This window comes from Gallinula chloropus (genome assembly GCF_964237585.1).
Source record: "Gallinula chloropus genome assembly, chromosome: 10".
NCBI lineage: Eukaryota > Metazoa > Chordata > Aves > Gruiformes > Rallidae > Gallinula > Gallinula chloropus.
Genome location: NC_140095.1, coordinates 16,589,480 through 16,611,791, shown reverse-complemented (window position 1 = coordinate 16,611,791; position 22,312 = coordinate 16,589,480). Strand labels below are relative to the sequence as shown.

The following is a 22,312-nucleotide window of genomic DNA, read 5'->3' as shown; positions in this document are numbered from 1 at the left end:
AGGCGTGTGTCCTTGCCCCTCTGGCTTTTGGTGGGCTGCAATCAGCAGCTCCAAGCCAGTTATTTGTAGGAAGGGGCATTCAGTTGGTCTGATGGTTTGCTGCACAGCCAGGTGCTCCTCTGTCCTTCAAGACAGCGGTAACATGTCATTCCTGAACCCGAGCTCTGCCTTTGTCAGTCTGTAGTTTGACATATCTCCTCTTTTCCTTTGGGATGCCTAATGCCATGTGAATTATCTTTGTTTTTCTTGTGGTGGCTATATTGTTGACTATCCTTTTGTTATCAAATCATGTGAAAAATGCTGTGAACCTCTAACAAACTGCATTTTTCTGTCTTGCCCAGGTGGTGGAGGTGTATGGTCTCCTGGCTTTGGGGATGTCTCTATGGAACCAGCTGGTCGTCCCAGTTCTTTTCATGGTGTTTTGGCTTGTCTTATTTGCTCTTCAGATCTATTCCTATTTCAGTACACGGGACCAGCCTGCCTCAAGAGAGAGGCTACTCTTCCTCTTCTTGACCAGGTAATTAACTAGCCTGCAAATAGTTGGTTTTCTGTTTTGACTATCTTCTGAAAGGAACGTTTGTGTTCTTTAAAGACTAGATATGTAGATTGGCTTTATTGCATTTGGATACCAAACAAATACTTGTCACAGCAACCACGTATGTAAACCCTCTTCAGCTCATTCTTCAGAAGCATGGATCCCATTCAGAACAGACAGCATTAGCAGAACTGTGGGAGAGTTCCCAAAGAAAGCAAAAATATTCCTTTGATGAGGGAATAACTATAATTAGAGCTTTGGTTTAGAAGGTGCTTTCAGTATACTCTAAGTCTGAGATATTTCAGCTGGGGTTTGTCCAACTGGTATCTTATTTGTGACTCTGTTGCTTTGTAGCCCTGTGTCTCATGTCATCGTTGTGGTGTGGGACACATTCTTGAGTTCATCGAGACAAAGTACCTGACTCCCAAAGAAACTTTTGAGCCCAGTGATTAATTTGGCAGAGGTGTAAAGATCTTTAAAGACACCAAATTCCTAAAAGCTTTGGAAAAACTGGTTCTGAGGTAAAGGAGAGAGGCTTGAGTTAGTGCTGTTACTGAGAGAAAGGCAGCATTTGGGGGGAATCCTTCTGGCTGGAACCTACGTGCCTTTGCTGGCTGCTGTGTAACTAGAATTTACAGCATACAAAAGGGAGCAGGAGTATGGGGCAGAGAGGAACTCACGTTGCAGATGGGTTAGGCAAATTATATGGTGTAATACTGGGAGGGGAAGAAAAGAGATAATAGTTGTCTAAACACACAGGTAACATAGGGCATATTTTTAGAGACCATACATCAATAATTTGTCTGTTTGGGTAGCCGTATGTTTGAGTAACTTGCTCATCACTGCAGTTGTCCAATCACACTTTCCAATTGCTTAGGTTTTTTTGGCTCTCTGAGTGTGTATATCTGTCTATGGTGCCATAGTGCAAGCTGTCAAAACTCATTATCAGTAAGGAGAAATGCCAGAGTTTTCATTGCCTGCAGTATTAAAATTGCTTATAGTGTCACACTGCATTACGTGGAAACCCTGACTATGTCACCTGGTTAACAGAACCATTGATGCCTGAAGATTCTCCTCCTGTTCATCTCTGCTGCAGTTTTAGTTTTGTTACAATGCAGTACTGCAGAGGTAGGGGAAACAATCCTTTTCTTTGTAAATAAGTTGAGTTTATTCCTACACCAAGCTGTTAGACTTTCCCATATTCGCAGTGAAACAGGGAACTTGCTTTGCAGGCTTGCACAGGCTTGATCTGTGAGTGAATGAGTACCAGCTGATCTCTATGAATTTCTCCCTGCAGTTGAAAAAGTTGAGAAGATAGCATAGTGTTTCCTCTATGTTCTCAGCTCTGTCACAGTAGAAAAATGATAAATTCTTATTCATCCACAAACTTGGGTAGTACCACTGACAACCTCTTCCCCTTTGGAGGGACCTGGAATACCTTGTCAGGCCAGTTAATAATGTAAAGCTGGCTGTTTAATACAATGGAAGAAAAGATGTGCTCTTCCATGAAAGGGAGGGAATTCTGGACCTGTGCCCCCAACGTGTAAGGATTGCTTAAAATAGCGTGGCCAGAATTCAGGTGAGAATGATGGGGGTGATTTCTGTAAGAACATCTGAGAGGCTGTAGTGGGTCAGACCTAACACTGATCTAACCTAAGATCCAGTTTCCAGCAGTGGCTGTGAATGGGTACCTGGAAACACACCCACCCATAACAGGACAAACAGGACTCTTCCTAGTACTCTTCCAGTCCCACATCTATCTTCAGCTGTCAGGCTGCATTAGCGTGGCGTGGCTGACAAGTATTCAGTAACCCTCAAAAGGCTTCTCTTCCTTCAGTTTGTGCTTTCTGCTCTCGAACCCGTGCACACTTGTGTTGTTTGAAAGATCCTGAGGCAGTGAGTTTCACAGCTCAACTTGGTCTGTATGAGGAGAAATCCATTTCTGTTGTTTGAGTCCATATAGTTTCATTCAGTACCCCTCAATTCATGCATTAGAGGGAGTAAAAAACCCAAACAGTTCTTTTCTTTAAAACTGAGCATAACATAGGTCTGTTGGCCCAGACTAGAAAGGTCTTGCTTGCAAGTTTGCAAAAAAACTGTTCAGTACATTTGTTGGCCTTGTTTTTCCTCTCAATCTCGTCTGTCAGTATGCAACTTCTGTGAATTTTTTTTTTTATTTTTATTTTTGAAGCCTTGAAGATTTCAGCTCTTTGGGACAATTTATAAACTTGTGCTTGACAAACAAATGTAACACTGAAAGCTCCCCAGGATTCTCTTCGAGCTCTTAAGCTCTTCATGGACCCTTGCATAGTAGAGCATCTGGAAATAAGTTTAAGAAAGCTACTAAAATTACAGTCACAAGAAAAGATTTGACATCAGGAAGATAAGCCAGGATTCCTGTTATCTGATAACTTGCTTCGAAGCAAAACCTAAAGTTCCTTAAATATCCTACAGAAATACCTGCTTTAAATACTGCATTTCTCACTGCCTTGGCTAGCAGGAACATTTAAAGCCTTTCTCAGCCCTGCTCAGTTTGGTAAACTGGCAGAATCTGAAGGCTTACCAGAAGCAGTGCAAATAGCATAAACACATCAACGTTTTCTGCTGTGAATTGCTTTCAAAGGAGATTTCCAGTTAAAGAAGTCATTAACAGAGACCAAGTTAAATGTCTCTTGGCTGAGCTTTGTTTAGTTTTGAAGCACGTGCTTCCTCAAAACTCCTTTGTCTGGACTAGTTTGCTTTTTGGTTGGTTAATTAACATGGCATGTTTTTGACCACCATCATTTCTTTCACAAGGTAATCTGCTAAACAAGTTATTTCTGTCTGTGTCAATGTATTGCCTTGGCTTATGCATGTGAGGATTTCCAGGTGTGTAATCCCTGCCTGGCAGCTGGCTCTTTACCTCGGGTTGGGGCACACGGTGCTGATCCCCTTGTTCTGGCAGCAGCACGTTTCAGAAGCCTGCGGAGCTTTAGGCTGCTCCAGGTGTTGCGGTGCCAGACCCAGCAGAACACCACCCGGGGCGGGGGAGCTGCAGCCGCGCAGCTGTTCTCAGCGTGGCCACATGTATTCTGGGGTCTCGATCTTCGGGACTTGGCTGCTGTAGCAAGAGAGGAAGAAGCCTGCTGATAGAGAATGTTCTTCACTGTCTGTGTTTTGCTGCTTCTGGCTCAGCCATTGGAATGAAAGGTGTTGCCTACCTGAACCTGATGGATGCTACCAAAAGCCCCTGGTCTCCTAGGAGCGTTTGTCAGTTTGTTCGCGCTGTTGCGGATCGGAGTGGGAAGTGCCTTAGTGAATCTGCTTTCGTTTCACTCTCTCTTTTCTGGTAGCTGGGTAAAATTTCGGCCAGTATCCCCGGTGCACAGTGGCTGCCAGTTGCGAACCGGCTCCGGAGGCAGGAGAGTGCCACCGTGTGGCACCGCGCTGGGGGACTGGGCAAGGACCGCAGCACACCCTGGCTCCAACCTGGCAGCTGCCTTAGCTAGGGAGCAGAGACTGAATTATTCCTCAGAAAGAAGTAACAGAAGCCTTTGCTTTTTCTTCCCGTAGCACAATTCCCTGGCTGTGTAGAGCTTTTAATACTTCCATGAAGCCGATCTGATTTTGCTTTGAAACCAGTTTGCACGGTTAGTGAGAGAGCTCATTGTGTTGCTTTTAACTGAGATATCTTTTCTTTTTGTCTCTTTTCCCCCCTCTCCTCCCAGTATTGCCGAATGCTGTAGCACTCCATACTCGCTGCTGGGCTTGGTCTTCACAGTCTCCTTTGTTGCTTTGGGAGTTCTGACTCTCTGCAAGTTTTACTTGCAGGGTTACCGAGCATTCATGAATGATCCTGCTATGAACAGGTAAGTGCCTCGTTGTGCTTAGGTTCTAAAAAGCAGCAGACAAAAATGGGATTTGTATAAAAATACACAGGTTGCATTGCAATTTTTTAACTTAGGAACTTTTTGGTATCGCTGACAGGCTTTTTGTATTCCAGCCTGTGTGTGCCTTGGAAGGATTTGAGGTGAAGATACAGCTTGTCGCAGACTTCTTTGGGGAGATGGTTCATTTCTGTAGCAAATTCAGAGCCATTAATTGGGATTTATAATTGCACAGTTTGATTGTCTTAGTGCTTCCATTTTCATGAGTCACTAGAAAATTTTCACATGCTCAGATAATGTAAACTCTTCATATTTCCATTTCCTCATTTGCCCTGTAGTCATGTGTGAAACATTACTAATCTGTGAGGCTTAACACAAAGTGTTGGATGGATTGCCTGTAAATTTCTATGGGAAATAGACAAAATATAGAACCTGCCTTTTCTTAATGCTTGTCCCAACTTGTCTGGTATGAAATTGGAAACCTAGTTAAGACACTAATTTTCTCAAGTTATTCCAGCCCTTAACTGTATAGGAAGTTCAGACTATGTGCAAAGTAATGTTTTCCCAGCGCCAAAGGATGGACAAGAGGGTGGTGATGGGGAAATAAAATGGGTGGAGAGGGTCCTCATGGTGATGTAGGAGTGAGGCTGACTGGTGCCCAGGTATGGACATAGCAGGGCTGCTTTGGGCTTGGGTAGGCAGCACCAGGGCTGGTGGGTTCCTCCTCTCAAGACACAACCTGGGTCCTTGACATGCTTTGTGCTGGGGGGTTTCTGTCATTGGGTGATGTCTGCTGGAGTGGATGTAGCCCACATGCTGCTAGGAAGAGCAGCGTTCTGAAATGCACTAATTCCTAATCCCCAGTACTTAAGCATTTCTGAAAACATTTCCCTCTGGTTAAAGCCTTAGCAGGGACACCAGTAAAAGCTAAAACTGGTGACACAGCGTTCGGGCAGAAACAGCTTATTTGATGGTGTTTCTAGATGTATTTTTGAACCAACATCGAGACACAGAAAGATGTGATTGTTCTTTTGTCTGTGTTGATCTGCAGGGGAATGACTGAAGGAGTCACACTCCTGATCCTGGCTGTGCAGACAGGTTTGATTGAGCTACAAGTTGTGCATCGGGCGTTCCTGCTCAGTATTATCCTTTTCATTGTGGTGGCATCCATACTTCAGTCCATGCTGGAAATTGCTGATCCCATTGTCTTGGCATTGGGAGCCTCAAGGGACAAGTAAGAGACTAGTTTCCTAAACTGAAAGTTACTCAAGGGTGATGGACTAATAGTTGATGGCCTGATCCAGATTTTTAGTAGCTTGTAAAGTTACCCTGTCTTTTCTGTATGCAGATTTCTAGTCCAAATTATGTGGTTTTTTCCCCCCCTGTATCCTACTCCCTCCAAGGCACTGATAATAGTCTTCACCGTGCTGTCTGCTGGCAAACAGGGGTGACTCTGGTCACCTGCTCTCCGGCTCGGGACTGCATCCATCCAGCCTGTGCAAGACCCTGCTGTTGTGCAGCTGCTGCCTGCCCGCCCCATATTGCTCTCCCTAGCAAGAGCATGAGTGCTCTGTGGTCACAGTTAAGCGAATCCAGGACTCCAGGGCCTGTGCTCTGCCCACCCACACACCATTGTGTGGATTTGCAGAATGGTTTTGTTTAACCTCCCCCGCCTTGGGTAGGTTTCCTTCTAATGCAGTGGTCTCAGGCAGCTCGTGAGGATGGGAAGTCTCTAAGAGTGACCTTGTGTTAGACACTGTAAAACCTATTTTTTGTGAGGCCATCATCCCAAAATGATGATGGGCTTTACTGGCAGAGCACAGGAGGTGGAAGGCTTGCATTAGTGTACCAGATGTTCTGATCACGTGGGATTATTGTTAAGTTTGATTTGTGTTTTGAAGAGCTGTATTGGCAACCTGCGTTATATTAATCTGTGTGTATCTCTGTTAATTGCTTGTGTCTTTTCCCTTTCTGTAACCTGTAAGTGAAGAAATAAAAGAGAAGGTTTATTTATGTGTAGAGAGTTTGTTTAGCTTAGAGGCTACTTGTAGCTGGCGTGTTCTGCCTGCAGCAATGTTAACTTCAAATATAGTAACAGAGGGAAAGGGAGTACAGCCAGGATATGAGCATCTGCCCGGCTTAAACAAGCAGTCTGTGGTGACAGGGAGTTTTAACTCTCTTCTGCCAAATCTCCCAGGCAGTTGTAAATCAACCAGGATCAGGATAAATTCCACTTCAGCTTTCCGTTTCTCCTTTACCCACAGACACAGAATTGCAGACCTCACATTAGTGTTCTGATGTGTCTTCAGACTGTATTAAATTAGCCAGTTTCTGCTGCTGTCCTGTTCCCCCAATACTTTCATTTTTTTCTGTACCTCATTTCCAGAGCTAAATGAGGTTAAAATACAAGCTGAGGAACGTGCAGAGGCAGTATGGTAAATTACTGGAGGTATTCTGAAAGCCTTCCCAAATGGGTGGATGTAAAAAGATTGATGGTGTGTTTAGGTTGGGGAGGAGATTAGGAAGAAGTAAATGATAGGAGCAGAGTAAGGACTGTCAGAGATGAATGTTCAAGTCCTGCTACATTTCTTCTTTTGTGATCCCTGAATTGGGGAATATACTTCTAAAGGCAGCAGTGGTGATGAAAGGAAATAAATATCTTTGCCCCGTGCATATTAACAAAAAGATATAAAGGATTTATAATAAGGATATAACCTGGGAGAACTCTGCACAGAAAAGCATACAAACTGTAACATGCATGCTTAATAATTTTCTTTATTTTAATGGACTTTCATCTGAAACTTTTAGTATCTCAGGTACTTAAATGTCTAACCACTGATGTGACCCATTATGACAATTACTGTATGTGCATTTTTGCCTATAATCTTTGTGTTGAAAACAGCAAAGGTCAGATGAGGGGGAAGTTTCCACACTGTGTGTGCTGTGGGCATGCGTGCTGGGAATGAGACTGTCCCCCAGCAAAGCAGAGACTCCTTTCAGCAAGGTAGTCTTGAGCAAACATCTAATGTGCCCACATCTGTCAGTCAGCCTGTTCTTATTCTGACACTCAAATCGGACTTAGAAAATCAAAAGCTGTTGTGTTGCTTGCAGGAGTCTGTGGAAGCACTTCCGAGCAGTCAGCCTCTGCCTGTTCTTACTGGTGTTCCCCGCGTACATGGCCTACATGATCTGTCAGTTTTTCCACATGGATTTCTGGCTGTTGATCATTATCTCCAGCAGTATTCTAACCTCTCTTCAGGTAAGAATGTTAGTCCTGTGGCAACTGAAGCCCTGCATTAACTCTGATCCTGTTACCTTGGGGGGGGGGGGAAATACACGATGAGAAAAGAAGAGGGATGATAGAAGTGCAGAAGTACAAGATATGATGTAAAATCTCTTTATCCTGTAACTGAGGCTAAGGAGCTCCTAAGGGTGGGCTGAGAATGTAGGTAAATGGAAGCCAGTATCAAATTGGAAAGCCAGAACCCTTTTGAGGGCATAACTGTCAGTATTTATTTCCAACCTTCCCCCAGAGTCCTCATTTATATATCATTACTTAGCTGTGGCTCTTTGAAAGTAATCTGCTGTTCAAAACACAGTAGTGTAAATAGAGGAAATGTTTTGTACTGTGAGTATTTGTTAGGACTTGTGATTTTATAAATTTAATAAAAATTAATAAAAACCTCAGTGATAATCAGCACTTTTGTCTGATCAACTCAGCTATCTTCTGGACTCCAGAAAGTACACTGGAGAACAAGCCTAAATGCTTGGGACTTCTATTTGTCTTAAAGATCAGCAACAGTTTTACTACTCTGGGTCTTGCCTGCCCCCTGTCTCATGCGGGAGCGTTGTGTGCACACAGCTCCATGAGCAATGCCGAATGACTTTAAGCTCCAGTTATGATGCTGAGCTCGTGGTTTTGCACTGTGTTACAGGTGCTTGGGACGCTCTTCATTTATGTTCTGTTTATGGTGGAGGAGTTCAGAAAAGAACCAGTAGAAAATATGGATGATGTGATTTATTACGTCAATGGCACGTACCGGCTGCTGGAATTCCTTGTCGCTCTCTGCGTGGTGGCGTACGGTGTCTCGGAAACGATCTTTGGGGAATGGACTGTGATGGGTTCTGTGATTATCTTCATCCACTCCTATTACAACGTGTGGCTGCGGGCCCAGCTGGGCTGGAAAAGTTTCCTTCTTCGCAGAGACGCTGTGAATAAGATCAAGTCATTGCCCATTGCCACAAAAGAGCAGTTGGAGCAACACAATGATATCTGTGCCATCTGCTACCAGGTAAGAGGGGAACTGTCAAAAGATTGACTTGAATTGAAGTATCTCTGGACTGTCAAGTTCAGTCTGCATGCAGTGAAATGTTACTGGGCTTATGTTTAATAGGTAATGGTGTGCTTGGTTAGTTACCTCAATTGCCCAGTTGTCTGCTTTGTGTAAGTTGATTTGGAGTGCTGTCACCGAGAGCTTTTATGAAGAATGAGATAGTTTGGGTGGTTTTAAACTTTCACCTTTTTTTTTTTCTCTCCAGTTACACAACAAACATTGTCCTTGAGCTTCTTTGAAATCTCTCCTGTTTAGGTTGAATGGGTCTCAGTAGTGGCAGCAAATATGCCCTTCATTAGTGGAAAACTTCGTTACAGCAAGACAATGTGTACTCAGCAGCTGATGTGTTGTTATTCGGTAGAAGCAGCTCAGTCTCTACAGACCTTGCTGCTTCCACTTCATGTGCAATGTCAGTTTTATAACAGAAAAGTAATTAGCAGAAGGTTAAGGGTCTTTCTAATATAAGCTAGCAGTTGTAAGGACCTTATAAATTAACACTGAAAGCGCTATCTTTATCACACCTCCAGCTCCAAAGTCTCTCTCATATAGAAACTGTAGTTACGTATGACAGTGAAAGAACCACTCTAAGATGAGTCGTGTGCAGTTGGAGTGTGATTGGATTGACTTCAAACTTGATACTAATTCTTTTGAAGAGTAAAACTACCAGTGCAGGTTGAATGCCAGCATTTGAAACACCAGACTAGCAACACCTGGGTCTCAGCTGACAGAGTTAGGGTGTTACTTCGTTTCTGGTTTGCTGTGTTACATGTTGTATATGTAAGCCTGCTGGTTTTGACTTGTGCAGTTGTTTAAGCCAACTAATCCTATGACTCATCCTACAGAAGCTTTTAAATGTAATAATACCTTACAAACAAAGCTTTTGCCTAATTTCTAATCCCTGTAGTATAAGCAGCCAGACCTGGCCCGTGTTTGAATTGTGTGTGTATTTGAATGTGGAGGCTTGCTGGTGTGAAGGAAGGAATGTGCTTTTACTGGCTTGTGGACTGTTCCAATCTTCTCCATGGCTAATGGACCCACTAGGTGTATGGGGTGAGAAGAGAGGAATGGATTACAAATAAAATGGTCTTTTTCTTTTTCCTGTGTCTTTCAGGATATGAAATCTGCTGTAATCACACCGTGCAGCCATTTTTTCCATGCGGGTTGTCTTAAGAAATGGCTCTATGTGCAAGAAACCTGCCCTCTGTGCCACTGCCAACTGAAGAGCCCTTCACAGCTACCAGGACTGGGACCAGAGCCAGTTCAACAGCCAAATCCTAGCGCAGAGCAGGATACCAGACCTGGAGATGCAGCTGAGCCTCCTGGTGTTGAACATGACAATGGGCCAAGTACAGAAGAGAGGCCAAGTACAGAAGAGAGCCCAAGCAAGAGCAGTGGGCAGGTTGCTGATGGACAGGAGAGCCTGGAAGGCTCTGCTCAGACAGAGGGGGCCCAGAGCATGGGCAGTGACACTGGCTCATGCCTGTCCAGCCAGGGAGCAGCCTGTGCTGCAGAACTAACTGCAGCCCCGGAGGGGTGCTCGTCTCGAGACCCGAGGGTTTGCATCCAGCTCTGAGGTGACAGAGGATGACGTGGGAGCAAACACATTTCAGAGATCCAAGTTTGACTCAGAAGAAAACCTATCCTTCCGCAGCTGTGAAAGAAGTTTAGCTCTTAATGCTGGTCAAAATGTAACCTCCCATGCTGATTTCCATGGGCTGCTTGGTAGCGGTAACTCCAGTGAGATGTAGTAGAAATGACTCCAGAAGCTCTCTGAACTGTGGGCATAGGAAGGATGTCTGGAAATAGATAAATTGCAGTGCAAGAGTGTTTTCAAGACATATAGGTGAGGGCTCAGAGGAACGAGAGGTCTGCGAGAGGTTGTAGACAGATGGACAGAACGCTGGCTTTTGTTTTGGGCAGGTAGAGGGTGTCGTGTACGGCCACGTCCCAGGGTACCTGAGCGCGTTGAGCTGCCGGTCTCTGACCCAGGTGCAGCTTTGTTGCTGACAGATTTTTTTACGGCACGTAAGCAAAAATCAAAGATAAAACAGCAGTGATTGTACTAGAAGAAGGAAGCACTCTTAATACGTCATGTGTATGCTTTGGGTGTTCTTGGTGGGGCAGTTGCATTTGAATTCATGTAATCGATAGTGACTCTTGACTTTTATGACGGAGTCTTCAATATTTTGATGTATATGAAACTTTTGCTAATAATGGGCACAGTCCGGGGCTGCATGAAGTAAACTAAAGCTCTAATGAACACTTTGACCTCTGCTACCACGTGCAGGAGGAAAGTGGGATGAGTTTTAGGGCACGGATAAGAGGCCTCTCAGTACTGTGCTGTGTAATGTTTAATTCTTGCAGCTGAATTAAAACAGTATTAAACTCTGGCGATATTTGCACTTTGGGAATGAGTACATTACTGTGTATGATCAGACTCCGCAAATGCCACTTTTAAAGCTGTTAATAGGTTTGCACCTTTTTTTCTTTGACAAGGACATGTCCATACTTCAATTTTTACATGCATCATGGCTTCGAGTAGAACTAGGGACTGGGGTGGGGAAATAGGTGGGAGTAGGGGGCAGGCAATTTTTTTATGTGAATTTTGATATGAAGAGAAATTAGTCACTTATTTATACGATAGGCTTGACTCAAGTGTTTTTCAAAGTCGGTATTCCTAATGTGAAATGTGATACTATTTTATTTTTAGTAGTAAATTTGGATGTAGACTGACAGACATAGCTGAATGTCTTAATAAATTACATTTGAAGATTTTTACACCTGGTTATGTGTTTCTTGCACTGGAATTTGATGAATTAAGTATGTGTTGAGAGTTTCTTTCTGCAGTATTTGCTCTATTCCTCTTGGAGATGAGGGGAACTTCTGTTGCACGTGCTCTCCCCCAGTTTCCATTTTGATGCTGTATGTTGTGGTGGTGCCTCCTGGTTCTTGCCACCAGTCTGCCAATGCAGACTGAAAAATAATGCAGCCCTCAGGCTGGGTGGGTGGGTAGGCTGCCTCCTGCCACTGATCCCCAAGCAAAGCCCAAGCCTTCTCACCTGGCAGGACAGGAATACCTGGTTACACCATCCTTTGGTTCTGTATCTCAGTTTTGTTTTCTTGCACGTTGATCAGAAATTTAAGTTTACCACATACCCCATTGATGATGGTAAAGCTTCTGTTAACAGCTGGGAGTGGTGCTGGTGGGAAAGTGTGAGAATTTTACTCTTGAACTGTTCTTTTTCACTCCTGCTAATTGGTGGCCTGGGTCCTGCTCTTCCATGCATTTATGTGGAACTGAATCTTTCTCAAAAACATGATTTGTATACATCTGAGCTTTTAACCTACTTAATTTAGACTGTTGCCATTCTAGCTCTGCTTAAAAGTCTGTTGAACCAGGAAGTGGGGAATTTCTCAGCAGCACACTTAGAGGGATGCTCTTTAGTATTGTGAAACAAAGGCTTTCCCTCAGTTCACAGAGTAAGTTCTTGAAGGATACCCTGTTCAACCCTGCTTGCTGCCCCTAGGTGCAGATAGGTGATCCCAGAAGTTCCTCACACCGGTGATGGGAAGGTTTTCCTTTGTGGTAAGATCACCTTGCTTTTCCACATTAGGGAGCAAGTTGTGCCTCAGGGGACTGGGAGCAGGAGGTGAGGAGACCTGCTGGGCTTGGTCAGTCTTGTGAAGTGAAGAACACGGATCCTCAGAGAATGCATGTAAGAGAGGAGAAGAACTTGTGTTCATCTGCAGTGTTCACATGAGGGTAGTGGGGAATCATGGGGGTTAATCAACTCCCAGTTCATTGCTTTCCCATGCAGTATGTCTCATCTCCATAAATACAGAAGTGGTGTTGAAAAAGTAACAAAAACCCCCAGGTTTGGCTTCACTGCCTATGCTGAGAAGCTGTTCCTCAGCCTGACTGATCTCTTGGCAATGAACCTTTTAATTTCTACCCTAAATTATTCATAGTTAATTGGTAATGCAAAAGCTAAAGAGAAAAGGACTACGGATTTACACCAACTCTGGTAAGGCTTAAGCATGCCTGGAGACTCCTCATTGAGACTCAGCAGCCCCACAGACTGAACAAACCCACCGTCTGCTGGGACTGCGGATCGGAACCATGGAGCTGGGAAGGAGCCTGAAGGGCTTGGTAGGTACGTGCTGTCTCCCACTGGAGTTGAGCTAAAAGCATCTTGTCTTTGCTAGAGAAAGCGCTCAAAAGATGTGGGGGCTCGGGCAGTCTGGGCAGAGCTCTGCATCCTGGCATGATGAGATGGAAACAGCTCCGATACTTGTAAGAGGGAGAGAAGAGCAAGGAAGGGAGGCTGCTAGCTTGGAGAGTTGATGGGAAAAGGGCTTTTCTTGGAAAATGGCATTTACCTTTGTTAGGTGCATTACAAAGAGCTGTTTGCAGAGAGCAAGCTGAGGTGGAGAGTGTGTACACTCTGCAGAGGTACCTGGTTAGTAAATTCTGCGGGGCTAGAAAGCTGAAGGAGGGTGTGGGGGTAAGTTCATTTTTGCTTGCTTTTTGTTTTTTCCCCAACTCAGAAATGCTGACAGAATGCCATTGCCTAAAAAACAAGGGACAGCTAGTGCTAGAAGGAACTTAGTATTAAGTTTGCAAGGAATGGAGGTGGGTGGGAGATAAATACTGATAAGCCAAGCAGGCTGCATCTTACAGGTCAGAAAGTGCCGGGATGAAGTGAGAACTGCCAAAACTCAGGCTGAGTTAGATCTTGCAGAAGAAATTATCTCTGTAACTTGAAGTGGGACAGGAGAAAAAGGAGGAAGGCTGCCATGGGCGAGCAGGGAGGTAAGGAATGAAATGAACCTTCTGTCTCAGTGCTCTGTAGAGCATCTGGGTGAATGCTCCTGACCTCTGAGCTTCGGTGCAGAACTCCCTCACGGATGCTGCTTGTGCCGAGTTGATTTTCATTGCAGCTGTGTGTGAGTAAATGGGAGGGGGTGAGGGGGGGAATGCCTTTGAGTGTTTATGAGCAGGGTACGGCTGCGGGCTGAGGCTTGGTATCATTTTCATATGAAGTCATTCTGATGGTGGTATGATTGACAAACACTTGGACTCAAAAAGATGCTTCCAGCTAGGTGATAGAATGGCAACGGTTGGGAATTCTGTAGCTGATTGGATTTTCTTATTTTTATTTTTAAATGGGAGCACTGGGGACATGGTGAGATGTCTAGTCAGTCCTGTCGAGTATCCTGCTGATTTATGGGGTCCTGTGGTGGTTCAGCCCCAGACAGCTCACCTGTACTGACTGCTTGAGGAGGTTAACTCTGGCCTGGCCAGAACCAGGACAGGCCCATTGCTCTAGGCCCAGGGAAGTGTATTTAAGAAGGCGAGGTGACTCTATGAGAAGAGCAAACAAGCTGCTCTGTGGCTAGGACTGTGAGTTGAAAGCCTTGGTTTGAATTGCGTGGCTCTCGGCTCCCCTTGGCTTTTGGCTATTTTTCAGCAGAAGAATCTATTTCCTTCCTTGTTCCTAGTGAAGCACTTCATTTTATGCCAAGGCAGAGAGTTCTGGAAATGCACAACGTTTTCCAGCGTGGGAAAACCTCTTCGAGTCCCCTTCCTTCCTGATTAATCTGAAATTCAATTTCTAAGTTACCTCAGTCCTTTTCCTAAAATAGAACAGAGTTTGGGCTTAAACTGGATGTTTGAGAACAAACCTGTAATGTTTTTCCTAACTGGCAGGGACAGTTAAGGAGTTGGATTTCAGTTGGTTCAAAATTCAAATTATCCCTAGCAAATAAGATAATAAAATACAAGAAAGTTGGTATTGGTGCCTAAAAAACCCCCAAAATGCCCAACAAAACTCACCCTTGGAAAGGAGGACTGGCTGTTTGGAGTGTGTTACGTTGCTGGGAAGCCAGCCACACTCAGAATGAATGTCACCAAATTAAAGTGAAGCTGTAGCTGCTGGGTTTTGTTGGGGTCAGGAGAGGAAAGGAGAGGAAGCCCACTCAGAAGTACGTCATGGTGTGGTAATCAACAGGTTGGAAGTTCTCAGGAAGCAACAAGCTGCTGCTGGGTTATGCTGCTCCGGGAAGGTGGTGAGTGGATTGGCACTGGTTTTTCCACCTCCTGTGTGGTGACTTTGTATGAAGGGACCTTCACGGAATTTTCCAGCCCTGCTTGTTGGTCTCTGCAGCGTCTGGAGCTGTTGCTGGGTCAGTCCAGTAAGGATTGCTTATTTGAAGTCACCCCACAAAGACATTGGTGGGAAAGATCGACAAACGCATCTCACCACTAACCCCTCTGGCTGTGCTTGCACATGTAAAGGTGTCAGCAAATGCTGGTTTAAACCTCGGGTTTTCTTAGTGCTTCAATAGAAATGAACCAGTTCCTGGTTTTTGTGGTGAGTGGGCTTAAGCACATCCAGGATCAGTCGCTCCCTGCATCCCAGCAATAGCAGTTTTCTTCTTCCCAGCACCCATTTATGTAGCTAACAGTGGCTGCTCTACCTGCTAGGACCTCACGGTGACTTCTCAGTGCAGCTGGGTGCTGCAGCACTGGGTGGTTGTGCCTGGAAAGGCCCCAGGGAAATTCCACCTGGTTTCGTAGAAAAGTGAAGATGCAGTTATCAAACAATACAGCAAATGTGTTCTGTGGCTTAAAGGTGTTATTCACTTGAAGGAAAAAAAAAAAAAGCACTGTCTTTTAGAGAAAAAGCCTTCCTGCAGAACTTGGGGAGCTCTCTAGAGCTTGGAGTGTGTCTGCCACACACATACACAGAGATGATCATCAGGGTTTAAGAGGTAAGTGAAGATTCAGTTCTCAAACGACACAGCAAACATGTTCTGTGGCTTAAAGGTGTTGGTTATTCACTTGAAAATAAGCACTGTCTTTGAGAGAAAAACCTTCCTGCAGAACGTGGTGAGGTCTCTGCAGCTTAGAGTGTATCAAACAGTGCCAAGAGAGTGTATCTGCCACACACGTACACCAAGAGATGATCGTCAGGCTTTAAGAGGTAAGATATAAAAGAAAAAGCTTTTACATGCCTAACCAACACAATTATTTTTTAAAAAAGATAAATTTTATGTGTTAGAAGTAATTAGACATGATTTTTCCCAGTGGTCCTGGAGGCTTATAATCCACATCCTTAAATAAATCTGGTAGCTGAAACTCTCTTGGCTACCAGAGCAGCCAAAGAGCAGACGATCTGCAGAATTTTGCAGCAACAGATGTGAAGCTGAGGACTGCAACGTGGGGAAACGGCTTTAATTCTCAGGAATTTAAAATGCAAAAGCGCCTTAATTGGATCAAAATAATCAATTGAATAGGTATCTGGTATTTATAAATGAAATGATATACAGTTCCTTAATTGCCCATAGTCTGAGTTTTCTTTTAATTGATTGTTCACTTCTAGCTTGGGGAAAAAATGCCAGCTGGAATGCAGAGGGATTAAGTTTTATTTATTTTCCTTGCTAAGAGCCACATTGTGCAATTTAAAAGGAAATGTCCTTGAAAGATGGGTTCCTTTGTAAACTGTTTCAGCCCTTGTTTGTTTTCAGATGGAAATTAGTTTCTCAAAGGCCCTCCGTGTTAGAAAGTGTGTTATAAGTAAGGAAACACCAAGAACTGTAACCTGCTAAGATACATCTTGTTTTCAAGATAAAAATCTCCCCCTGTGGTTGAGTTTTTTGGTATAGCTGATGTGGTCATCTTGCTGGAAAAAAGGCTGGTAACCATCTTCGTTTGCATAGGTGGTAGGTAACAGTGGGAGAACCTTGAACCCAGCAGTTGAGTATCACTAGAATTCTTCATTATACTTTGATGTGCTTGAATATTAATCTTTTACGTAAGGCAGAGGGTGTAACTGAGCGTGTCTGCTCCTTGTTGAGCTTGGTGGGTACATCTGGGGGCTCTGGTCCGTCCCTGCTCCTGTGCCCCAGCTGTAGCACATGGCAGGGAGCGTTGACTCAAGTGGGTTGGAGGCGTTTTCACAAAAACTGAGCCTGTGCAGCAAGTTCTTACCAGAGTTACAGAGTCTGAGGTGGCTCTGGTGACTTCCAAATCCCCATTTTTGCTTTTCTAAAGGGGTGGACCTGGAGAGAATAATTAAAGGAAACTGCTGGATCACCTTTCCCTTGGTGTGGATGGGGAATACAAACTGAGTTCCGAACACCGCCTGACCCTAGAGGCAAGCGCTACGTCCAGGGTGATGGTGGGCTGGTGGGCTGGCGTAATCTTCTCCCCTGGCTTGTTTGCAACAGAAAATACAAGACTTAACCTCGTGGGGTTTTATTAGCTGTGTCTGCCTGTGTGTTGATGGGTCCTGAATGGTCCCTTTGGTTCCAGACAGGAGTGGGCTCCCTACCCCACAGTGCTGCGTGGCGCGGTGCTGGGCCCACGCTCTGCTGATGTTTCTTGCCAATGAGGCTGTGGGATCAAACCTTTCTCTGAGCAGGAAACTGGCACTAAATCTGTGCTTCACTCCTGAGAATCCAGCCCTCCACCACATGTCCTAAAGACGTTCGGACCCTTGCATAAGCATCTGGGTGAAATTAAGCCCCGTGCCTGAGCTTCACCCCTCGGGGTCCGGTGCAGCGGGACATCGAACTCCCCAAAAGCCCGGGCTCGCTTTCTGGGGTGGGGGCTCGCTGTTCCCATCCTCGGTCGCAGCTGGAGGGGAGGGAGTCAGGAGGAAAAGGGAGGCTGGGAAGGGGTGAAAGGCCGGGTAGAAGCGGGGCCCGGGGCCGGCACGGCGGGCAGCCCCGGCGGTGGCCACGGCGGGGCAGTGCCGCTCCGCGGACGGGAGCTGGCGGCGGGCGGGGGCCCGGCCCGGCCCCGGGACCTGCCCCTCGGGGAGGGGGCTGCGGGTTTCAGCAGTACCCGGGGAGTTTTACAGGGAGAAAACACACATTTTTGAAAAAAATATACATATCTAATTAATTTCTTAAAAATTCACCAGGTGCACCCCGAGTGCAGCGCTCCCCGCGACGCTGGTGCCCCCCCCGCTCGCCCTTTGGGTCTGCAGAGTTTGGTGGGGAAATTGAGTTCACACTGACAGGGGATCTGCTCTGACACAGGTATTTTAGTTTCAGCTTGAAAGACCTTTTTGCTCCCCACCTGCAGTGACAGGACGAAGGGCAATTGGAAGGGGGTAGGTTTAGATTGGGTATTAGGAAGAAATCCTTCACCACGAGGGTGGGGAGGCCCTGGCACAGGTTGCCCAGGGACGTGGTGGATGCCCCCTCCCTGGAGGGGTTCAAGGCCAGGTTGGATGGGGCTTTTGGGCACCCTGGGCTGGTGAGAGGTGTCCCTGCCCATGGCAGGGGGTGTGGAACTGGATGATCTTTAAGATCCCGTCCAGCCCAAACTGTTCTATGATTCTCTCTTAAAAACCAAGCACCGCAGTGGACTCCGTTCTCAGTGACAAAGCAATCAGGTGCTGCAAAACAATTCCTATATTTATTTCTTTTTTCCACCTTCCCACAAAGATTTATACAACAGAAATGATTCGACTGGTTTCAGGGTTGCTGCTCATACATAACTCAAGGGTATTCTGAGAATCGCTTGGATTCTGGTGAAATCCCGCTGGGTGCCAATCAACACTGTCCAGCTGCAATTATGGGTTCAGATACATTTTCCTTTTCCCTTTGCACAGGATTTTAATGCTGAGATATGCAAACATAGGCCATTGTCAAATACTCCAATGGGAGACTCTTCGGCTCCTTGAATACAGTGTCTTTTGCCTTCTTGCATAAATATTTTAATTGCTAATTTGCCGGTCTCATTTAACACAGATTTGGCATTTATCATTTGAGTTTAAACTTGTTAAAATTGACAATTTTCTTGGCTACCTATGTTAATAATTTAAAGGGAAAGCTCATTATTAAATTATTATGGGTAATTATTTTGTAACTAGTGTGGAAATTGTCATTTCTGCAGCCTTAAAAGATCCTGGAAGAAACGTGTGTAGATCAATAAGGATCAGATCGCAGAAGTTGTAAAGATGCACAGGAACAGAGTTCTCTGTATAAAACATTATGTAGCTGGGGAAGAATATAAAAATTACAATTATATTCTAATTATCTCTCTATATACTTGCAGCTCTGAAGCCTTGGAGATTGCCAAAGCAAAGTGGTGTAGTTGGAGGGGTCATAACTTTTTTAACTCTGGATTTGGATTCTTTCTGGAGCTGTGGCTGTGAAACTGGTGGGATGGGATTTGGGTGACCACACCTTGCAGGGCTCCTGTGTAGCATGAGGTGTTTTCTGTGTGTGTGCTGGCTGTTCGTGCAATACAGATGCTGTGGGTCTGCAGACCCCCAGTACAGCACCCCGCTGGCTTTTGCACGGCCAGTTTGCCCAGCATTTTCCAAACCAGTCTCTGAGACTCTGGAAATAATGAAAAAAAGTAATACTACATTGTCTTTATTTTTAATTCTTCCAGCTGGAAGGGACTGAGTTCTAAAAAGCGACTATCCCAAATATCAAATATTATGGTATGAAGCCTTGTTCTGGAATGGAATGAATGAAGCTCCAGCTTCACTGTTTGCAGAGTCAGTGGCCCAAGGAGGCTGCATGGTGAGGTGAGTGTTAGCACCCATGGAGCAGGGTCAGGGATGCTGGAAGTGGTTCATATTATTCCTTGGTGGCACTATTACTTTTTCCTTAGCAGGGAGATGTCAGGTGGTGGTTAAAGCTCCGGATTCCTCTGAGGCAGTAAGTTTGTTTTCTCAGAGAAATTATCCTAAAGTGTGACAAATAAAATCTTAATTTCCAGGTATCATAACCAAATGCAAGCAAGAGGAGCAGATCATCTCTGTGTCCCTTGAAAAAAGTGGCTGTCAGCGCTAGGTTTGCTTGCCAGAGAACACGCTTCTCAGGATGGGGTTTGCAGGCTGCAGGTTGGGATCTGTAACTCCAGCAGTCCCACCCAGCAGGCACTGTACCTGCTGAAATGGTGGGCAGAGGTAGGCTGTGTCCCAGCCCTTCAGGATTCCCAGTGGCCAGGGAAATGCTGCTCGTTTCAGTGGGCTGATGCTGAGTTTTACTGAGCCCAAAAAACCCTTTCCTTGCCCTGTAAATGGTGCAGAGGAGCCTTTCCCTGCCTCCAGCAATCAGTTTCCATCCCCAGTGGGTGTTTGTGTTGCAATTGGTGCTCATGTGTTTTTGCAGGTACAGTGCACCCCTGTGCACCAGCCCCTGGTCCCAGCAGCTGCCTCCAGCGCTTACACAGCAGCGCTTGGCAGAAGCCTGTTGTGTTTCAGCAGTTACATAGTCATCACAGACGTAATTCCCTTAAAAAGGCTGTTTTGAGGTGCAAGGCACATTACTGAGATAAGTGATGCCAGCACAGCCCCTCTGGCGTCCCCCAGTTTCTCAGCATCCGGCCAGTGGTCTCTGCAGCTGGATTTAACTCACAGCAAAAATGTGGAGAACAATGAGGTAAAGTCAAGCCCCCTCCCCGCTCCCACCAGATGGCCCTCACGCTTTTTTAATTTTACTCTAAATGGCTGGTAAATGCTCTACAAGTACTTGGTGAGTTTACAAGGGATGTGGGTCTTTCCCGTCACTTTATTTTGGGAGCATGCAGCATGGACTCCTGAACGGTGCCGGTGCCTGTGGCAGACCATCCCCCTCCATCTGGAGCAGTGGTCCCCGTTTTCCCAAGTCTGCAGGTTGAGTCCTGAAGGGGAAACACTGAGGGACTTCAGGAGGGTGCAGAGCAGGTCCTGGAAACATAGTGAGGCTGGACCTGGCAGAGGTGTGTTGCAGACCATGACTAGCCCATGCAGCTGGTGCTGGCTGGGCAGCCAGCCGTGCTCTGAAAGGCATGAGGGTCTAGTCCTTGCCTCTCTGCAGCTGCCAAATTCTGCCAGTGATGCCTTACACTTTTTGAGGGCAAGGGACTGTTATGGAAGCACTGAATCAGATGAAAACTTACTTTCCTGATGATTTCAAAAATACATAAGATTGGGCATTTACTAACCCCTTACCTTGACATTTGAGTTTCAACTTTATGTAGTGTTGAGAAACTCAAACGGAACTTTTCCACTTGCAAAACTGTGAATTTCTGGGTTTTGGCACTCGGATAATCCAGTTCTTGATCCTGGATTTCCTAATGTTTGCATCCTCCCCCCTACACCAGGATCACTTCCCCTTTGAGAACAATACCGACTGGTGCTCTCATACTGTACTGTTACTGGAGCATTTCAGCCCATTAACTGGTAGGTTTGTTTATACACAGAAAGGTTCTGCCCAGTGCTGTGAGCTTTTCCACCTTCATGTCCCCATCCTGCCCTTCATCTACTGTAGGGCTGTGGAGGGCTCGTTTGTGCTCCAGTCTCACAGGCTTTTTTATCAGGATTAGCTTTAAAGGGGCTCAAGTTGTTGAAGGGTTTTTCTACTGATAAATGGATTGAGACCCATATTTTAATCTCACGTCATCAAACATTCATCAGATACTCTTGGTCATTACTGACAGAGCCAGGTTTGAACTAGTGACCTGGCAGTAAAAGGTCCCATTAGCAATTTCCTTAAGCTGTCAAGTCATTGCATAACACAAATGAAATGCAAAGGGATTTGGGGTTTTTTCCACCAGTAAAGGGTAGCAGTTTCTGTCTAATTTTTATTTATTAAAGACTACATTACCTGAGCACTCTGTTTTAAAGTTGTTGTGCTCTCACATAAGCCAGAAACGTGAAGAAGCCCAAAGGTGGGGTGTATTGGGGTGTATTACCCAACCTGACTGCTGCCCCCCTGCACAGGGCAGCTGCATGGTCCCACGCTGTCACACAAACGCTTGTCCCCATGAACGGGGAGAGCACTGGAGAGTCCTGGTGGCAGATCCCATCCTCCCTGTGCAGGTGTGGCACACGCACCCCATGCCAAAACGACTTGGGGTCTGTGTGTTGCTCTCTGTAAGCAATAAAAGCAGAGAGTGACAGGCGCTTAGGAAAGCGTCTCTGGCTCACGTCACACCGCACTGTTCTTTTACCCAGCAATTTCTGTATCCAAGTTCTCTCTCTTTTTACAGAATCATTTGAAGAAATAATGTGTGAGAGGGAAAAAAAAATTACTTCTGGCAGTCATGTTATAATGGCTCTTGTGCTGACAGCCCTTTGGGAACAGTGGCAGCAGCGGGGTAAGTATATATGACATCTTTGTAGTGATAAAGAAACAAATAAATGTTCCCATTAACACTCCATCAGGTCAACAGCTATTCCAGACCAACATGATGTTAGAGGAACTGGTTTGATTCATATCATCTAAGACACACTTTTCTCTTGCAACATCTCTTCTGGAAGGCACATAAACCAGAGGTCCTGCTCCAACCAGGTGGAGTCATTAAAGAATCGGGGAACTTTTTACAAGTTGCTTGAAATACCCTGGCTGGGATCCAGCTCCAGCACTGTTGCTGTGTCTGTTTAACAGTTCCTTCATCACACCACGACAAGGACTCTGTTTCAGCGCTGGAGGAAGTAATTTCTCCATACATCATTTGTAACGCATTTTGGGAGGCTTCTGACTGCTTCCTAAGCCCCGCAGTGAGATCGGTGGGATGTGAGCCTTACCATAACAATCTGCTCAGGAAGCATGAGCAGCATTTG

General features: G+C 45.4%; 1 protein-coding gene across 1 annotated transcript in view; it reads left to right on the top strand.

Moving 5' to 3' along the window:
• Nucleotides 1-10,490, top strand: part of RNF145 (ring finger protein 145) — a 36,185-nt gene extending 25,695 nt beyond the window's left edge. The window contains exons 5-10 of the mRNA XM_084268432.1: nt 342-517; nt 4,243-4,383; nt 5,453-5,635; nt 7,513-7,660; nt 8,337-8,693; nt 9,847-10,490. Of these exons, the coding sequence (XP_084124558.1) occupies nt 342-517; nt 4,243-4,383; nt 5,453-5,635; nt 7,513-7,660; nt 8,337-8,693; nt 9,847-10,308 (1,467 nt within the window). The 3' untranslated portion in view covers nt 10,309-10,490. The remainder of the gene's footprint in view (nt 1-341; nt 518-4,242; nt 4,384-5,452; nt 5,636-7,512; nt 7,661-8,336; nt 8,694-9,846) is intronic.
• The last annotated feature ends 11,822 nt before the right edge of the window (nt 10,491-22,312 follow it).